The sequence below is a fragment of the Alexandromys fortis genome, unplaced genomic scaffold (genome assembly GCF_014885135.2).
Source record: "Alexandromys fortis isolate MF-2015 unplaced genomic scaffold, M_Fortis_MF-2015_v1.1 scaffold_76, whole genome shotgun sequence".
Lineage (NCBI taxonomy): Eukaryota > Metazoa > Chordata > Mammalia > Rodentia > Cricetidae > Alexandromys > Alexandromys fortis.
This window is the reverse complement of record NW_026067997.1, coordinates 6729792-6747924: the sequence shown is the minus strand read 5'-3', so window position 1 is coordinate 6747924 and position 18133 is coordinate 6729792. Positions and strand designations below refer to the sequence as shown.

General features: G+C 42.8%; 1 protein-coding gene across 15 annotated transcripts in view; it reads right to left on the bottom strand.

Annotated features, from left to right (window-relative positions):
• Mast4 (microtubule associated serine/threonine kinase family member 4) overlaps positions 1 to 18133 on the bottom strand; it is a 905780-nt gene that overhangs the window by 71372 nt on the left and 816275 nt on the right. For all 15 annotated transcript variants that reach the window (XM_050160400.1, XM_050160395.1, XM_050160398.1 and 12 more), the window contains one exon: positions 4698 to 4767. In XM_050160400.1, coding sequence (XP_050016357.1) covers positions 4698 to 4767 — 70 coding nt within the window. The remainder of the gene's footprint in view (positions 1 to 4697; positions 4768 to 18133) is intronic.

The window sequence follows — 18133 nt, the reverse complement described above, 5'->3', positions numbered from 1 at the left end:
TACCTTCAGTAAAAGCAAACGGTCCACAGAAACAAGACGGAGGTCAAGCGAACACATTACAGAATGACTACAGTAGATTTTAGTGAAATTTACCTGTCATTTCTGTGGTCATGATTGGAGAACAATTGAATCAAATGTTTAAAAAAGAAGAAGAAGCAAAATGAGATGTTTATAAATATACCACAGAAAAGAAATTGGGGCAATTAAGTAATATATTTGCTTAAGAAGACTTTTACACAAGTGAAAATGTTGACTATTTCTGAGGAAAATAATTAGAATATGCACGTAAAAGACACAGCCACCAGTTAAATGGGACACAGGCAGCTCTTCTATTCAGCTACCTACTAAAATCTTTAAAAACCAGTGCATGGATTTTATATTTTAACTATTTTTAATTTAGAAGAGAAGAGGATATGGTTTGAAAAGAATTATTCAGTCCATTTAATAGCAATTATCAGGAACTTGTCTCTGGAAAGAGGGAGGGACAGATTTTCCCCCACCATGATTTTGATTTGTGATTCATTAACTCCCTTTCCCTCAGGTATCCACAGACGTATTTCAGATGGATGAACAGTTCCAAGAGGAGACATGTTCTTATTAGTTCTGAAGCATAAATTACATTTGCTTAGTCCAGAAAACACATAACTTGGAAGATGTTTAAACAAGAATGTGCTCAGTTCTTGGTACAGCCATGGACCAGAAATAATTCATGTCTCATAAAGTTCCCCAAGTTGCCTGTGTCTGTTTACTCAAATGGAGCAAAAGGACCATTGTGTTCTCATTACCATGACAACCGCACATCAGAAGTTACTATATATGCTATACGCACTACTGAGGGGAGACAGTGCCCCCTTTCCAAGGAAGCTATCACACAGGCACTGTTTGGATCTAACAATGCTGTCTTTTCTGTTCAGTAGCTCCCAATAAAGCAACACCCAAAGACAACATCCGCATCTTCCCAAATCAACAAGGCTCTTTTGAAAAGAATCTTTTCTTTGTGGGAGCAAGTCTCAATGTTACATCAAGTAAAAGAAGTAAGAGGGGGAACCATCTGATGAGGACACAGGGCACAAAGATTTTGGGGCGTGGTGAGGGAAATCAACTCACAAATCATTTAGATTCAGGTACTACACAATAAAGGAAGAGTGGAATGCTCTGATACCAGCCTGACGTTTAACTGTATGAAGAGAAAATAGGTTAGTATGTTTAGTGATGATAGTCACCTGGGGCGATGCACTTGTCTAGATAGTGTTTGGTCAAATTAAACTGTACCAGTCACCAAATAAAAGCTGCTCCAGCTCCAAAGAGTTGTAAGGCTAACAGGAGGTTACCCTAGTGAGTTGCTGGTGTTTAATGGTCTAAAAACCTGAAGTCAGAAGGCAAACTTTTTCTAATTTGCTTATAGAAATATGTTCTGAGGTTTAGCCAGGAAAATAGCAACTGGGTAGAGAGAAGACGATGAAGACACTGAATGAAGGGCATTGGATTGCCAATGAAAGCCAAGGCAATTTATAGTGTGCCGATGCCCAGCACCTGACAATGGTACAACATTTCCTCCATCTTACTGTTCAGCAAAAATGTTAAGCAATTCGCAGCTAGACGGGCCCTTCAGTTTATGGACCGAGAATCCTTCATCTTTGGATGAAGGTTCTTTGGACAAGAAGCATTTTAGGTTTAGAATTTTGAATTTTTTTCTTTCAAGGTATTTCCAAATCTGGTGAACATCCTCAATCCTAAATCTGCAGCTTTTCTAAGCATCCCATTGCTACTTAGAACAGCTCGGTGATTCCCAGTAAGTTTCAGATCCAGAGACCAATGAGATGGCTCAGTGAATAAAAACATTTGCTATGCAAACCTGAGCAATACGATCCCTAGAAGCCACATATGCTGTGGCACACTCGTGAGTGAACACACATGCGCATATGTAGAGGGGGGAATAGAACTTAAATTTAAGGGTTTCAGAATTTTGAATATTTGGGACCTTAGATTTTTCAATTAGGTTTTATATATACTGTAATTAACAATATGAGCCAGGTGTTTGTGGTGCACATCTTTAATCCTAACACTTGGAAAGCAGAGGCAAGCAGATCTCTGAGTTCAAGGCCAGTTTGGACAATATTTCTTGAACAAAACCAATCTCTCTCTGTGTATGTCTCTCTCTCTCTCTCTCTCTCTCTCTCTCTCTCTCTCTCTCTCTATGTGTGTGTAAAATATTTCTTTATTCCAAATAGAATACAACACTATGATTATTTTTCTCTCTAATTAAATTCAGTATGTTAAAACCTGTCTTGATAGGTTTACCCTTGATCTTTTTTATTAAGTAACAGCGTGTGTCATCATACTTTACAGTGTATAATTGAACTATTATGCTACCAGGGGTGGAACAGGAAGAATGTTGAACACTTAAGATCAGAGAAGATTGGTAAGCTGAACCTTTGTGCCTTCACCCCAAAATGATTTCAAAGACAGGGCCACCTTTCCTCTACTGGGCTAATCTATAAAATAATGAATGTAAGAATCTCAGACTAGCATTACTTCTTAAAGGTTGGGTGAAACACAGCCAGTGGGAGGCAATAGCGCACCCAGGCGGAAGGCCTAGGTTTCCTGAGGGGAAACCGTCTCTAAGCAGCAGGAGTCGGCAGATGTTAGGTAGAAGGCGTCGATTTGAATTCTCATAATGAACACGAGGCTCTATTTACCTGAACAAAAGTGTAAGACAACGATCGCTCATGTCCTAATCAAAACTAATACTTTTTGAAGAGTGTGGAAGGAGCCCCAGCTGGTAGCTCCTGCAGCACGAACTGGAGGGCTCCAGTGGTAATCTGCAGTCACGGTTTATGGTGTATTTGTCAAAAATTAACATGCTCGGGGGGGTTGCACATGTTTTTGTAGCACAGAAGCCAGATTCATCTGTCCTCTGGTCTCCCACTTAATTATCAGATGCTCTTCATTTTTATAAATCTGGCAGGATTAAGGGACTGTGGCTTCTGACATGTTTTAATACACACTGCAGTGAGATTTGCATTCACTTATTACGCGGGGGAATTGAATGCACCCACCCTCCGTTTTGGAGTACAGAGGGCACCTGTTTACTGACTGGCATAGCTCCCTTCCGCACAAGGAGTAGTGAACCATCATGAATTCATAGTCACTGGGCAGAATGACTTTCCAGGGCCAGTCAGCCTTGGCATCTCTCTTATAGCATAATAGTTAAAATCTTAATTTTTTAAAAAAAAAAGGTTGGATCTTAAGATCCACATATGGGTCCCGGCAAGCTCCTTGAGATGGTGTCTTAACTGCTCTTGTACCCGCCCCACAGTGGGACACACCGAGGCCTTGAGCATATGATGGAAACCGGCTGTGGTAATGGAAGGACAACCATGTCTTTTTTGGATTGGGACTTCGAGTAGAATCTTAATCATACAGAATTCTGAAAATGCCACTGGAATCTGAATTATCATATAGAGTTCTGAAAATCTTCTTCCTAGGGTTTCAGAATATAAAAGGTATCACACCTGCTGACATGTGTGCACATGCCAGTGTGCTCACTAGGAATGTGTAGAACAACAAATGCTTCTAAATACACACCAATACGACCTGTAATAATGTAAATACTATTCGAATTCATTTTCGGGTATAATTAAGTCTCTGAGAAATTCTTCCAAATAGACGGGCCATCCAGACCATAAATTAAATTGATTCTGATCATTAGGAGACCTGAAGGGGCATTTTGCCTTCTGTCTTTCCTGGGTGGAGAAGCCAAGGCACATATGTGCGAGGACTGAAGGGGAAGTGGAGACAGGATGTCTGTCTGAGGAAAACACACTGATTCTGCATCCAGAAGAGAAGGCTGAGGCCTCAGCAGGGGACCAGCCTTGGCAAGCTTTAGATTCTTCTAAGTAAGAACACTTCCTCTTAACTCAGTTCCCCAAGTGCAGAGGCATAGCTCTGGAACATTTGCTGCTAATTCTAAGAACAATATTAAGAGAAAGAGAGTGCTGGGCAGTAGTGGAGCACACCTTTAATCCAAGCACTCGGGAGACGGAGGCAGGTAGATCTGAGTTCAAGGCCACCCTGGTCTACAGAGCTAGTTCGAGGACAGCCAGGACTACATAGAGAAACCCTGTTTCGGCCTCCCCACTCCACCCCAAAGCAAAGATCGTAGAAAACATCCTAACAAAGCATTGCTTTATCTCAGATCTGTCATTTAATTTAATTGTTGGTTAATGCCCCCAAATTCATATCTTGTGATCAGGGTCTCTGTTTTACAAAACGTACAATGTATGATAACAACAAAAGCTTGTACCAGGACATGGATAAATAGAGCCTGTATAGCAACCACTCAAGAATGTCAGTAAAAATATGCTAAGGCTGAATCGTGCATAAGGCATGCTCTACAGGTGGAAGAAAACACAGAGAAGAACCTCCATGTCATCACTGGGGCTCACATTCAGTTAAGGACCAAGAGGCACCTTCCAACTCTACCCCACGGCAGAAATCTTCAAGACAACTGCAAAGCAGGTGTGTTCTAGCTAGCACGGTCCTTTGGTAGGCAAAGCTTTATGTGAGAAGGAAAAGGATCTCCCAAGACAGAACCCTGGAAGAGTCGTGGGATGGCAGTGTTTGGGAGGGAGAGAGCAGAAATGGGATCATCCCCTGGGAACCAGTTTATTGTCCCACCCATATGCAGTCCTTACCTCCGTGCGAAGGAGAAATGGGCTGAGGCACTGGGGGAGAAATTCCTTGGACTGTCTTGCGGGCTATTTCCTGTGGAGAGCAAAGGAGACATGAATAATCTCACTCTGTTTTCTTACCTTTATCCACATCCAGAATCTTCTTGGTAATCAGCTTCTTTACAGTCCCACAAAATGTCATTTCCTCTAACAATGTTTTAGCTTTGCCTGGAGCAAGGGATCTGGGAGGCAGGAGAGGTGGGGGGTGGGGTGGGAGGGCACTGAGTTTCAGCACAGCTTCCCAACCGGGCAAGACATAGGAATATGTACAAATTAGCACTATGGCTGGCCCCAGTCCTCTGGATCTTTAATAACCTAAGTATTCTGGTCTGTAGAATAATGAGTATATATATGTTTTGTATTGTGCGCTCAGATGCTAACACTTGGATGGATGTTGTGTTCATGCTTTTTATGTGGCGGAGAAGAAAAAGAATTCTTGAATACAAAGGCTTCAAAGTATACATTTAAATGATGGATGTGTCAAAATTAGTCATAAAGTATGAGGGAGAACCCAGCCATCTGGACCTCTGTCTAAAATGTCCCAGGCTCTATCTTAGCACTGCTGGAAGAACCTGGCAGGATTACCCTTGTCAATATTTTCTTCAGTAATCTTTGTGTCTCTAAGCAGCTGGAATGTGACTGGCCAGGCAGACGCTAAAAGCCTTGGCCAGGCGGAGACGCAGCAAGTGTCTCTCAAGTCCCCCACAGAAGAGGCGGAGCACTGATTGCTCACAGGAAGGAGGGCAGCACCCCTGGGGCTTGTTACTTTCTCCATTAGCCTGCTCAACCTGCCGCTGATCATTGACAGGGCTTGGCAGGCAGCTGGCGAGGGCAAGTTCAGGACACTCCAGACCACGCTGCTTCCCCCTGCATATTTAATTAGAGGCACAGCGTTGCTGGGGGACCACTTGGGAACGGAGCTGGTTTCAGTAAGGAGGTGAGAAAAGGCTGCAAAGTAGCCCTATTGGTTTCTTGAAAAGTGGAAAAATAGATCGTGGGGAGATAGACAGATGCCTTTCATCCCCCAACACCAAGGCCACTGTCCCATCACTGGCTCCTCAGTGATGAGTGACCACTGTAGCCAGCTGTAAGGAATACCCACCTCCAGTTTCAAGTCCCGCCCAGCTGGAAAGGTAAACAATTTGCTATGAGTGTGCTAAAAGAACAGCCCAACACCTCGAGGAGGTGAAGTTTAGTGCTACCTTGAGGACTTCTTAGACTGCCTACATCGGCCACTGAAATTTTTCAATTAACTTAAGGTTGCAAATTTTATAGTGTTGTCTTCAGCAGATGCTATTAACTTTATGACAGGACAATCAAAGCCAGTCAACAGGAAGCGTTGAGAAGCGGTTTCTTTATAGAGAGCCAGGCAAGGAGCGGTTTCCCTGCCACAGTGAAATTTATCATGTCTGTGCATCTGCTGCTCCGGGGCCCCTGGAGGAATGGATTTTGCTTTTGCTGTCCAGTAATCCAGGATTCATTTTGTCTGTTTATCTGCACAGCAAATTAACTTATTTTGATTTCTCTCAACAGCACTCCGTCTCCCGCTCCTAATTTTGCCTGTGTGCTGCTCGCTGCATTCTGTAAAAGCGCTCAATAATTTCAAGATGGCTAAAAGCCCTTGCTTCCTAAGGGGGATAATCTAATGCCTGGAGTCACTGGAGAGAGGCTGTTTTTCTTTTCTTTTAAGTTTGGGGAGTATATTCATGTTGCTTGTAACCATGGGGAACAAACTACCAGTAAATTATTAGTTGTAGCAAAAACAATGGCTTACTTGAAGCCAAGACCTTCTGACAACAATTCTTTCTGCCTCATTCACAAGAATAAAGTAAGATCGGGGGAATCTGGCCTGATCCCTAGCCTGTCTTCTCTGTGCAGAAAACACTAAAGCTGGGGTTCAAATGTGCCAAGGGAAAACAAAGAGCCCATTCAATAGTTTTTACAAAATGGGGGTGGGGGAAGAACTGGGGGATGAGCTGAAAATGTTTGACCTCTAGGAATCCAGCTACAATTTTATAAAACATTTTATAGCACGTGATGATCTTTCAGTTTGAGGACAGAGACAGACAGAAGACTGATCAAACCTGTCCTGCGAAGAAATCAAAGCTGCCAATACTAATACAAAGCTGCCAGTAGCCTTCCCCAGACTTGGCCTCGCCCCCTGGGCTGCCTTTCCAGGTACCACTAAAGCTTCGTTCTCCTTCTCTCTCTTTCACTGCCGTAAACCCAAACCCTAGGCTCTTTCATCTTCAACCTCAAGGACCATCTGCAGAATTCTGCAGATGCAGGCTGAAAAGCTGAACAGACATGTCTATACCATTCACAAAAGTCATGTGTCGCTTAAGAACTAGACTGTTCTGAGTGGAGTTACTGCGCCTTTTTGTCAGTGTGTGAACATCACAGAGTGAATGTCAACAAACTAAAATGACAGCATCAGTAAGTGATGTGATGTTTAGGGACCACAGCGGTACACAGTCTATCCATGTTTTGACAACACTGACAAGGTTTGCTGGCTTTGTGCAGAAAGACTTGGGATGTTGTTGTGACTTAACTATCACCGACATCCTATAAGGCTTCATAAGGTATTAGAGAAAGACAGGTACTAAGTCGCAGGGCAGTTCAGCAAGCTTCAAGTAAGACGGTAGGTGGAAACTTCCGGGAATTAGAAACAGCTCAGTCGGAAACACTGCAAATATTAAGGCAGTCCCAGAGACAAGCTCTCCAGCTGACGAAAATACAGAGGGGTACATAAAATGGCGGAGGAACTCTGTTTATTGGTGTTAGGTAGTGGCAGGCTGTAGAGATGCTTGGATACAGCAAAGGAGATGGAGCTGGACCGGCACATGTAAGGTCAAGAGAAAGAATGTCTGTGGGCAAACCAAGAGTGATGGTGACGCGTTAGAAACAAGCCCGGAAAAGGAGAAAATACAGAGAGTGAACACTGTGTCGCCACTCTGGATGGACTGGCGGGATGACATGGTGGAACGGCCCACTAATAGAGAATCTTGAAGGTGGGTGGGTTCTGGCACTAAAACAGGAAAGGGTAAATGAATACTGTATAGATGTGTAAGTCCTGCACCGAACAAAAATTCAATTGTCCCTGGGTAGAAATGGTAAGATTCGCATGCTAGAGTTACGGAAGTCAATCATGGAAGGTTTCATTCTTATCTGAAGTAAAAACGGACTTCTTTTTGGCCTCTCAAGACTTAGCCATACTATTTTGTTCAACAGCACGCACACTGCTGTGAATTTGGGGTTAGACTTCATGTCATCTGCGTTCTATGCAGTCCTCTCCACTGAACACACGAAAGGCGCAGGTTGAGAAGAGCAAGCGAGAGGGATTGAAACTGGAGTCCTCCACATGACCTTCACTCCGTGCAGCCCCGCTCTCCGCATTCATCCACCCATCTGCAAAGCAATACCTGAGAGACTCTCGAGCAGAAACCGGTGCCAGTTAATTCTCTGCCCATATGTGCAGCACTTGCTTGTAACTCACGTCCTGCTGCTCCAGGGATTTGCGGGCTCTTGGATGTTGGAGAGCTCGGACACTTTATGGACTGCCAATATCCCCGCTGATGCTCCGGCCTGATGAAGTCAGCCTTCGCAGTGGTCAGGCATTGGGTAGGTAATTAACACCAAGATCCCCAAAAGGCAGAGGCGCGGCTAAGATGCCAGCAGTGTGTCGGAGCCTTGCTTTACCTAACGGCACGACACGGGGCGCCTCATTTTAGAGGCAGTTATTGTGAAGAAAGCGATTTCCAGATTAATTAAATTGTTTGATTGCTTTGTAATTAGGCTGGAGAAGTCCTGTGTCTTCGCCACAGAGAAGCAAGCTGCAAATCTTTTTAAAAGGCATATGCTTTACCCACTATAGATTATTAATGTGCTTTTAATAGCTATCCGTTCACAAAATGACAGTTTCTGATGCCTCAATTTTCCATAAGAACAGAGGGAATATCCAAGAATTAATGACCACTGCCATTTGAAACTCCTGGTGGATCAAAGCGTACGCCCCCCATTTGAATCCGCGTTCTCATTACTTGATGATCCCCTCAAATGAGCTGTGACATTTCGCACCGTTAACAATCAGTGTGGTGTTTTCTGACGGTGTCAAGGGTCCTCGGCAACACATGGGCACTGGCTCACAGCCTTAAGAGCAGACTGCACAGGACCAAACCTAGGGCCTCCTTGCAGGATGAATGCCGGCAGAGCGGGGCCTTGTAAAATTTAAACAGGAACCTCCGGCAGAATAAGCCATGTGAAATCACAGTTCAAGTCGCCAGCAAACTTCGAGTGGATCCCACTGGACCGTAACAGGTGATGTGTGAAGGAAAGTCAGAGATCTGCCTGTCACTTAGACACCTGTCTCCAAAACTGGCTCCTTTCCAGAGATAATTGTGGAATATTAATTAAAGCTGGGCAGCTGTTTAGGCCCTAAACAACCAAGGACTACCTTTGATTAGCTGACAGAGGTGGTGTCTCTGGCAAAACGGCACGGTGCTCACTGCAGGCCGGTGAATGAAGACCACAAATATTGAACACAATATGGATGTTCAAGTCAAGAGTAGAATATTCACAATGCATTAAGGTTTTCTTGTAATGTGGGTTTTCTCTGCCTAAGCCCATCATGGTCAGAACCACTGCCCACTGCTTGACTAAGTCAGGAAAGAAACATTTATTCATCCCCTGCTTCACAGAGGGAAGGACATGGCAGAGATGTTTCTAGCTGTTCTGTGGTCAGTGGGCTGCAAGCCTCTGGGACAAGAGCCGGGAGATCTGTCAGGAAGCTGCTAGTATAGACAAGGGAAAGACAACTGTTTGGAAGCAGTACTACAGATCGCAGGGAGGTACTGGCCAGAAAGCCAATGTGCTTTGTTGAAAAGTGGGACTGAATAGCTCTGGCAAGGGAGCAGTCAAGAATGGGTTGTTATACATCTGACTGTGGATCAGTGTCTCGCTCTGTCACCATCAGAGAAGTTTCTTCTCGCTGTAGATGGGAACTAACACGAGACCTACAACTGGACAATGTGGAGAGGCTGAGAGCCTTTGGAGCACTCAGTCCTCAATGGGATGACTCCATCAAATCCCTCCGCTTACGGCTCAGGGATCTATGTGGGGAAGAAGGGGGAAACATTTTAAAAGCCAGAGGTGGTGGGTGACTCCAAGAAAGCAGTTCCTTCCAGACATAACCGATGCATGTACAAACTCAAAAAGATTAGGGCACCATGCACAAGGCTTACACAGGGTCCCAGCACTGAGAGCAGGAAGTGGACACAAGCTCCCACCCCTAATCAAGAAGAATCTATAACCAATAATTGCTGGCAAAGAAAAAGAAATCGCTTCTCCCCAATCGAGTCTCAATGGGTATAATAACCACACTCCATGGCATGCCTGGCAGTAGTTGACCAATTCAAAGTAAACTCAAGGATATTTTTGCAGACTTTTTTGCTGTGGAATATTCTTTTACATTGTGTGAATATATATCACCATGATTCATTTAATAAGGAAGCTGGACAGAATAAGGTTAGGTAGGAGAACCAGACTAAGAGAATGATAGGAGGAAGAAGGGCAGAGAGTATGGGGTCACCAGACAGACACAGAAGGAGAAGGAGATGAACGTGCCATAATAAAGGTACTACTATGTGGCAGAGCAAAAATAAGGAATATGGGTTAACCTAAAATATAAGAGCTAGTTAGTAATAAGCCTAGGCTATTGGCCAAGCATTTATAATTGATAAAAGCCTAAGTGTGTTTATGTGAGAGTGACTGCGGGACAGGAAAACACCACCTATACTTTTTGTCTCATTTTGCTTTGTTTGAGCAATTTCTGTCTTATTGATCGCCTTACAGAGCAAAACTTCAGGTAGCTGGAAATGCATTCATATTCATATGCATGCAACTATAGACAACGGTTCTCAAGGGTAACATTGCTCTCAAAGTAACAATACTATTAGTGGCACCTAAATGTTTAATAACTTTGTTAGAGTTTTCTTATTACACCTAAGAACCTGTAACTTATTTTCACTTCAGGTTACTTGTTGCCTAATGACTTAATGTCGTTGATTTATTTTCAGACATGCAAACCAGTTGACAGAAAAGATATGTAGAGAAGAAAAATTTCATGGGGTAAAGATGAAAATTTAGGTAATAGTTGTAATTGTTCTGTCTACTGAAGGGAATACAATGACTGCATATTATTCTGTTTCACCTGGGTCTTCTGCTCACATATTTACAGTCCAAAGGGCCGATGGTAAGCTCTGGATAAATACACAGGTACACACAAGGTTTTCTTTGTACTTAACTTAGTGCCTAACATAGTAAACCTGAAACACATTGCTTTAGCTTTCAAATTCAATTAGTTCAAAGTTCTTATTGTGCATGGTGCACTGAGTTCCCAGGGAGAACAGAAAAGAGGTAAAGACGACATGGTAACAGACAACCTTCTGACAGAAGCAGATAGTGTATAATATCCATCCTAGATCATCTTGCAAAACCCATTCTGGAGCTTTACTCATTCGAAGAAGACATTTACCTAAATCAAAGTCATCGAATGCATACAAATTCATTTTCTAAAAACTCTCTCAACAGTGGTAAATTAGAGTAAACATGTTTCACAATGGACTTACGACACTCACATATGTAATGTTTTCCTAAGGAGGGAGTGACAAGGTTATAGAAACGGAGGGAGCAGAAGAGAGACCCAGCAAGAGGTCGGCTCCTGTGTCATGAGACTCCCAGAGGTCACTGTCTCCGTTCCATGCAGCCATTCCTCTGGAATCTGTGTCCTGCATTTGAGATGCAGCGGCACTGACAGGGGTCCCTTGGAGATGTGCTGTAATGGGATCCTGAGAATGTTTTAGCTTTTCATTGACCCTTCCTTATTACTCCGAATTGATGTCACATCTCAAGGTGATCCCGACTGAAGGCTGGTGAACAGCAAAAGTGATGAAGAAAGGTGATTTGGGGCTGTGTGTTTTCCTCCCATCTTCAGCAATTCATCTTCTCAGCAATGGAGAAGAGATTGCATTCACCCTTTGTTGAAAGTTCCTGAGTTGTGTTTGTAAGGTCAAGGAAGGGGAGGCAAGAACACAGTCACTGGAACAGATATTTCTAACTTCCATGCAATTACATGGAACTTGATTAGTGCTATTAATCTTAGATAACTAATTAGTCCCTGAATCTGGGTAAAACTGAGTTAAAGAATACAGCAGTGTGTGTATGTTATTATTTTTCCTATCTGACAGGAAGAGATTTCAATTCCTTAACATAATTAGATTCAAAGAACTTCCCTTTTATCCTGGAAGAAGGGGAATGTTATCAGGAAATTGGTTGTGAGACTGTTTGCTTCTCCTGCTAAGTCATTTGCAGTCACAACAGAGGCATTTTAATGAAAGGCTGTACATCCATATGCTTCGTAAATGTACCAGAAAGGTGATTCTTATTATAAACCTTTTCCTTTTAGTTAAAGAATGAATACTAAAGCAGAGCTGGTCCTGTTTAACAAATTCTAAATCTTCCTGTGGAATCCAGTGGGTAGGAATGATATCTAGCAGAGCGAGATATATGCCAGGGTTTTTCTTTGAAATAATTATTGTTTGGGCTGAAAACTTTCACTAACCTATTCCTTCACAATAAAATAATATGGAATGAGCTGGGAGTATAACAGTCAGAATTCTTAGTGTCAGCTCTCAGAAACCACAGGGCTCTTGGAAATCCCTAAACACCGAGACTCTCCCTCCTTCTGTAACATGTTCCCCACACTTCCTTTGTGTTCCCTCAGATCAATGAAGGAAGGGCTCTCAATGTGTGCTGCATACTAAAGCCAATTGAGGAGCCTTAAAACTGCTGATGCCCAGACCTGGCTGCACTCCCTTTGAACCGGAAGACTGTAATAGGTGGGGCTTGAGAAGGACTCCCTAGGCTTTGTTGATGTACTGCAGGTCACCCGCCCTTTAGAGCTCTTAACTAGGACATACCTGGATTTCTGTTCCGTTGCCCACTTTTCTCTGAAACTCACTTTCCCACTCTTGGGTATATTAACTCAGTGTCCCTTTTACATATTCCCCTCCCTCTGACCCCTAAGAATTCTCAAAAGGGCAGTTAGCTCTGAAATACTCTCCCTATCAGCACAAACAAATGCTATTTTGCCATGTCAGCACTTTCAATCCCACTTGCCCACATGGGGCTCTCCTGGGTTAATAAGATAGGGCGGTGTTCCTGTATAACAAAGGATTCCAAGTTCCCAATGGGTTCCCAAAACCACAAATAGAACAAATACTATATATGCTATGCTTCTTTCCTATTCATACATACCTCATGTTATAGTTTAAAATACATTATGTACCGGAAGAGTTTACCAGGGTTATAGTTGAGCTATGAAGTATCCCTGAAAAAGATTCATGTGTCAAAGGCTTGGTTGCAAGCCGGTGACACTATTGGGAAATGACTGGTACATAAAGGCTTGGATCTAATCAAGGGATTCATTCATTGATGAGTTCATAGTTCAGTGGGCTACTCAGACATGGGACCTATTTAGCAAGAGTAGGTCATTTGAGGTGTGGCTTGGAAGGGAATATGTTGTTGCTGGTCAGTCTCCTTCTCTCATCTATATCCTTCCTCTCTCCCTCCCCTCTCAATCCTCTTCCTCTCTCCCTCCCTCTCTCCCCCCCCATCCTCTTCCACTCTCCCATAACCCCACCATGAACTGAGCAGCTTTCCCCTGCCATATACGTCTGCTATGATTCTGCCAAGATGTTGCCCTTACCACAGGCCCTTAGTGATGAGGTTCAGGGACCATGGGCTGAAATGTCTGCAACACTGAGACCAGATGAAACATTCCTCCTTTTCAGGGATCTTCCCAAGTATTTTGCCATAGTCGCAGAAACATGACAACAGAATCACAGTCACATCTATTGTAGTGGATGGCTCATTTCCTGTTGTGGTTTCCTTATTAACTGGAGAACGTCTGCCTTCTCAAACACAACACTTGAAAGCTTTCTTTGACATATCTAGACTGGAGTCATTATTCAGGGAAAGGAAAAAGACTTACCATATTCCCCGGGTGCTGCAGACATCTGCCAAGGGCCATGACTAATAAGGGACGGGATGGAATATGGATGTCTTAGGCAGGATAACGGAGAGGAGCAGTGAGTCCCTCACGCCCCTCCAAGGGCAGGTGAAGAAATTACAGACAGTTTACCTCTGGGATGTCCACTTAATAGTTTTCAATACTTAAATTTAATATTTAAAGTTCACCAGGGGTAACTGACATCGCAGAAAGCAAATTCGTGGGGAAGGATATATATCCTCATACATACACGGTGGCAATTCTCTTCTGCGTACGCCCACACATATCTGTAATTTCTTCCTTCCTCTTAAACAGCAGTTCCCAACCTATGGGTTGCGACCACTCTGTGGGTAGAATGACTCTTTCACAGGGGGTCCCCTATCAGACATCTTGCTTATTGGATATTTACATCATGATTCATGAAAGTAGCAAAATTACAGTTATGAAGTAGAAACAATAATTTTACAGCTTGGGGGAGGGGCTCCTCCACAACATGAGGAACTGTATTAAAGGATGATAGCATTGGGAAGGTTGAGAAGTGCTGCTCTCAAGCAAGGTCGCTTACCCTACACGAGCTAAGCTAGCTGTAATTCATATGTTCCTAGGTGAAGACCTAAAATATTTTAAAAAGCAATACATAGGGAGAAGAAAATTTTCACTAACCATAATGTTGTTTGTACCTTTACTATTGACTTTAATCATTTTAGTCAAACCATTTTTCATTTTAAACAGCATCTAACAATTCGCGAGCCACATTTGACTTAAAATCTGTGCAATTCATGTTTCTCATTTTTCATAGCCTATTACTTTAGTCATGTGATATTTAAAGTTACACTTATCAAGACAGTTAAAATCATCCATGCAGCTTGGTTTCAACAAATGACTGTCAGAAGCAAAACTGAGGTCACTTAATCTAATAATCAAGTTATTTCTCGTAGAAAATATGCCCCATAGGAATATGCTCATTTAGCTCCCCATTCTGTTATGTTCCAGATATGTGACTGTTTGCCTATGGTGGTTTTAGTAAAGAACTTTAAATTATTGATGAGTACGGTACAGGGAATGGCTTCAAAACACATAACTGTGAAGCTCTTTAAGCACAAATACAAATCTTTTGAGAGCACTGTCTTATGAATTCACAGGTAGTAATATATTGAGCCTTCTGGGCATTCTGAGGCAGGAAAGAAGTTGTGACTACTCTTAAAAGGTATACTGGATATAGATTCTCCTCCAGTTATCATGACTTCACTGGCACCGAGTAGTTTGCTCAGCTGGCAGTACCAGGCAGCATTTTCCTCTTGTGGAACAGGTCTTAAGTCCAAGTAGAGAGTTGCTGGTTACCACCAACTTGTGCATACCATTTCATTGCCCTTAGAGCTATGGTGCTATGCTGGTCTTTGATGTGGTTCTTAGGCAGCACAGCTGGGTAGAACTTTGGTTGCCTCCCTCTTCTGGTAGCTTGCATGGTGCCTTCTGGTACCATGAAAGCTAGGCAGGGAGCGCTGCAGAACAGGAGACAGACTTCAAGAGCCAGAGAAGGGAGTTTGTTGCAAGACTGGGTCTCCTAGTAATGTCAGAAGCTATACCCATAAAGTGTCACCAGTGTGACTGCCCAAACATGAGCAGGACAAGGACCACGACAATGGACATGCCAAAGTGGATGGGGTATAGTCCACTAGGATTCAATACTACACAAAGAACTATAGGCAACTGGAAAGCTAGGAGTTGTAAAGGTGATCTTCCCCAGGGAAGATCAGACCAACTGATTGTTCAATGCAAAATGAAAACATACATACAAGTAACATTATTATAACTTAGCAGGTTATAGGTGGGAATATACTATATATAATAACAATTAGTGAGGAAAAAGGAGGCTATGAATTTGAAGGCCTTAGTAGAGAGTGGAGAGAGAGGAAAGGGAGAAATGTGATCATACTCTGAAAATAAAATAAAATATAAAATAAAATAAAAGCATACTACAATCCTGTAAACCTTCTTTGAATGAACAGAGCACACAAGGTGCATATCTTAGCATCTAAATGAGCGGACAGTTTTTATCAGGAGTCAGTTTAATCTGGATACTGCTAAATTCAGAGAGCCAAAGAGCAATGGTTCCCTATGCGCCCTTCAAGTGATGCTGGCAGAGGCAGTGGGCAACTGGAATGCTAACAACTCTGGAGACCAGGTTTAAGCCAGAGCTTTGTACTCTGAAAATAATGAAGAGACCAAAAGTGGCCCATGTTCTGATCAATAAAACATATGAACAAGTGTTCGATATCCCTAGCTATCACGGAAATGCAAATTGAAAGTACACCACGATTCTGTCTCACTCAGTCATAATGGGCGCCATTAGGAGAATAAACAACAAACGCTGGCAAGGATGAGGCCAGGAGGGACAATGGCAGATGACTGGTGTGAATGTAAATTACTCCATCCACTGTGAAGATCAGCAGGGAGGGGCCTTGTAAACTAAGTAAAACCACGAACCACATACGGCCCAGCTCCATTCCACCTGGAACACACCCATAGGGGTCTTAAATTAGCACACCATGGGGACACCCACACATCCACTTACTGTCTCAGTAGATACAGTAGCCAAGATACGGAATTAGCCTTCATGTTCATCCACTGATGAGTGGATAGAGAAAACAAGATTGGGGGTGGAGAAATGGCTCAGTGGTTAAGAGCACTCACTGCTCTTGCAGAGAGGACCCAGGTTCAGTTCCCAGCATCTGTATCACATGGCTCAAAACTGCCTGTAACTCTATTCCCAGGGGATTCAAAGACCCCTGGACTTACTTGACACTTGCATACATGTGGTACACATACACACACACACACACAAATAAAAATACTAAATATTTAAAAACAAAAATGTGGTTATACTCAATGAAATTCTATTTGTTCATAAAGAGGGAAAATACACAATTTTATACAAAATGGATAAAAATAGAGATTATTCTGTTCTGCAAAATATGTAACTCTCCAAAAAGTAAATACTGCATGATTTATGTCATATGTGGGACATATATAACATGTGTGAAGAGACATAAAGATGGGAGGGGACAGTTTGGAAAAGGGAAGGGGCAGGCCTACAGAGAGTGAATGTGGTCATAATATATGATAAAAATGAATAAAAATGGCATAATAATAAAACTTACCATATAAACAATGAATGTTAATAAAAAGATTTTTAAATTAAAAAGAAATAACTAGTATTTATGGAGGTCAGGTCAGGTATGGGTGTAGGATAAGAAATGACCAGTGGTTATGGGCATCAGATCAGGTATGTCTGTAAGATAAGAAATGACTAGTGTCTACGGGCATCAGGTCAGTATGGCTGTAGGATAAGAAGTGACCAGTGTCTACGGGCATCAGGTCAGTATGGCTGTAGGATAAGAAGTGACCAGTGTCTATGGGCATCAGGTCAGGTATGGCTATAGGATAAGATGTGACCAGTGGCTATAGACGTCAGATCAGGTATGGCTATAGGATAAGAAGTGACCAGTGTCTATGGACATTAGGTCAGTATGGCTATAGGATAAGAAGTGACCAGTGTCTATGGGCATCAGATCAGGTACGGCTATAGGATAAGAAGTGACCAGTGTCTATGGGCGTCAGGTCAGGTATGGCTGTAGGATAATACTGCTGTATTTTCGTCTTTGGGGCTATAATGTGGCACACACTGAACCAGGATTCTCCCACAGTGGCCAGGAGAGAAGACCGAAGGGAACGTAACAGACTGCTCATAACAAGAAGTGCAAAGCCCTGAATTCTACAAGGAGGGCGTTGTATTACCACACAGGTGTGGCCTCAATCTGGGCTGTGAAGGATGGTGGTAAGACAAGACATGGAAAAGAAAGGGCCATGGAGGTAAAGGACACTTGAGCAAGCAAAGGGACAGTCACAAAATAGCCTGTTTTTATAAGATTTGAATCAGACTACGAAAGCAATTCCATGAACACAGCAAAGAAAATGCAAATAATTGAAGTAGTTAAACAAAAGATTATTTTTTAAAAATTCTCTCATAACCTCTGACTTTTGTTCTTGGTTCACTCAAATAATTTTTTTTTTAAATTATGGTTCTAGGAACGGAACCCAGAATCCCCTAAACCAGTCTCCCACTCAGAGACTTCAGGCTCTTTTCCAGACTCTGGGCCTAGCCTCTCCTCTATTATTCAGACATAGCCTCTTTCCACAGGGTACGCACCTACCAGAAATACATACATGTGTGATGTCATGAACCGCCCACATAAAACACAGCCCACAGACTGTAGTGCCATATATACTGCTTTATTGGTTTCTAACTTTTGAAGGGTCTGCACTACTGGCT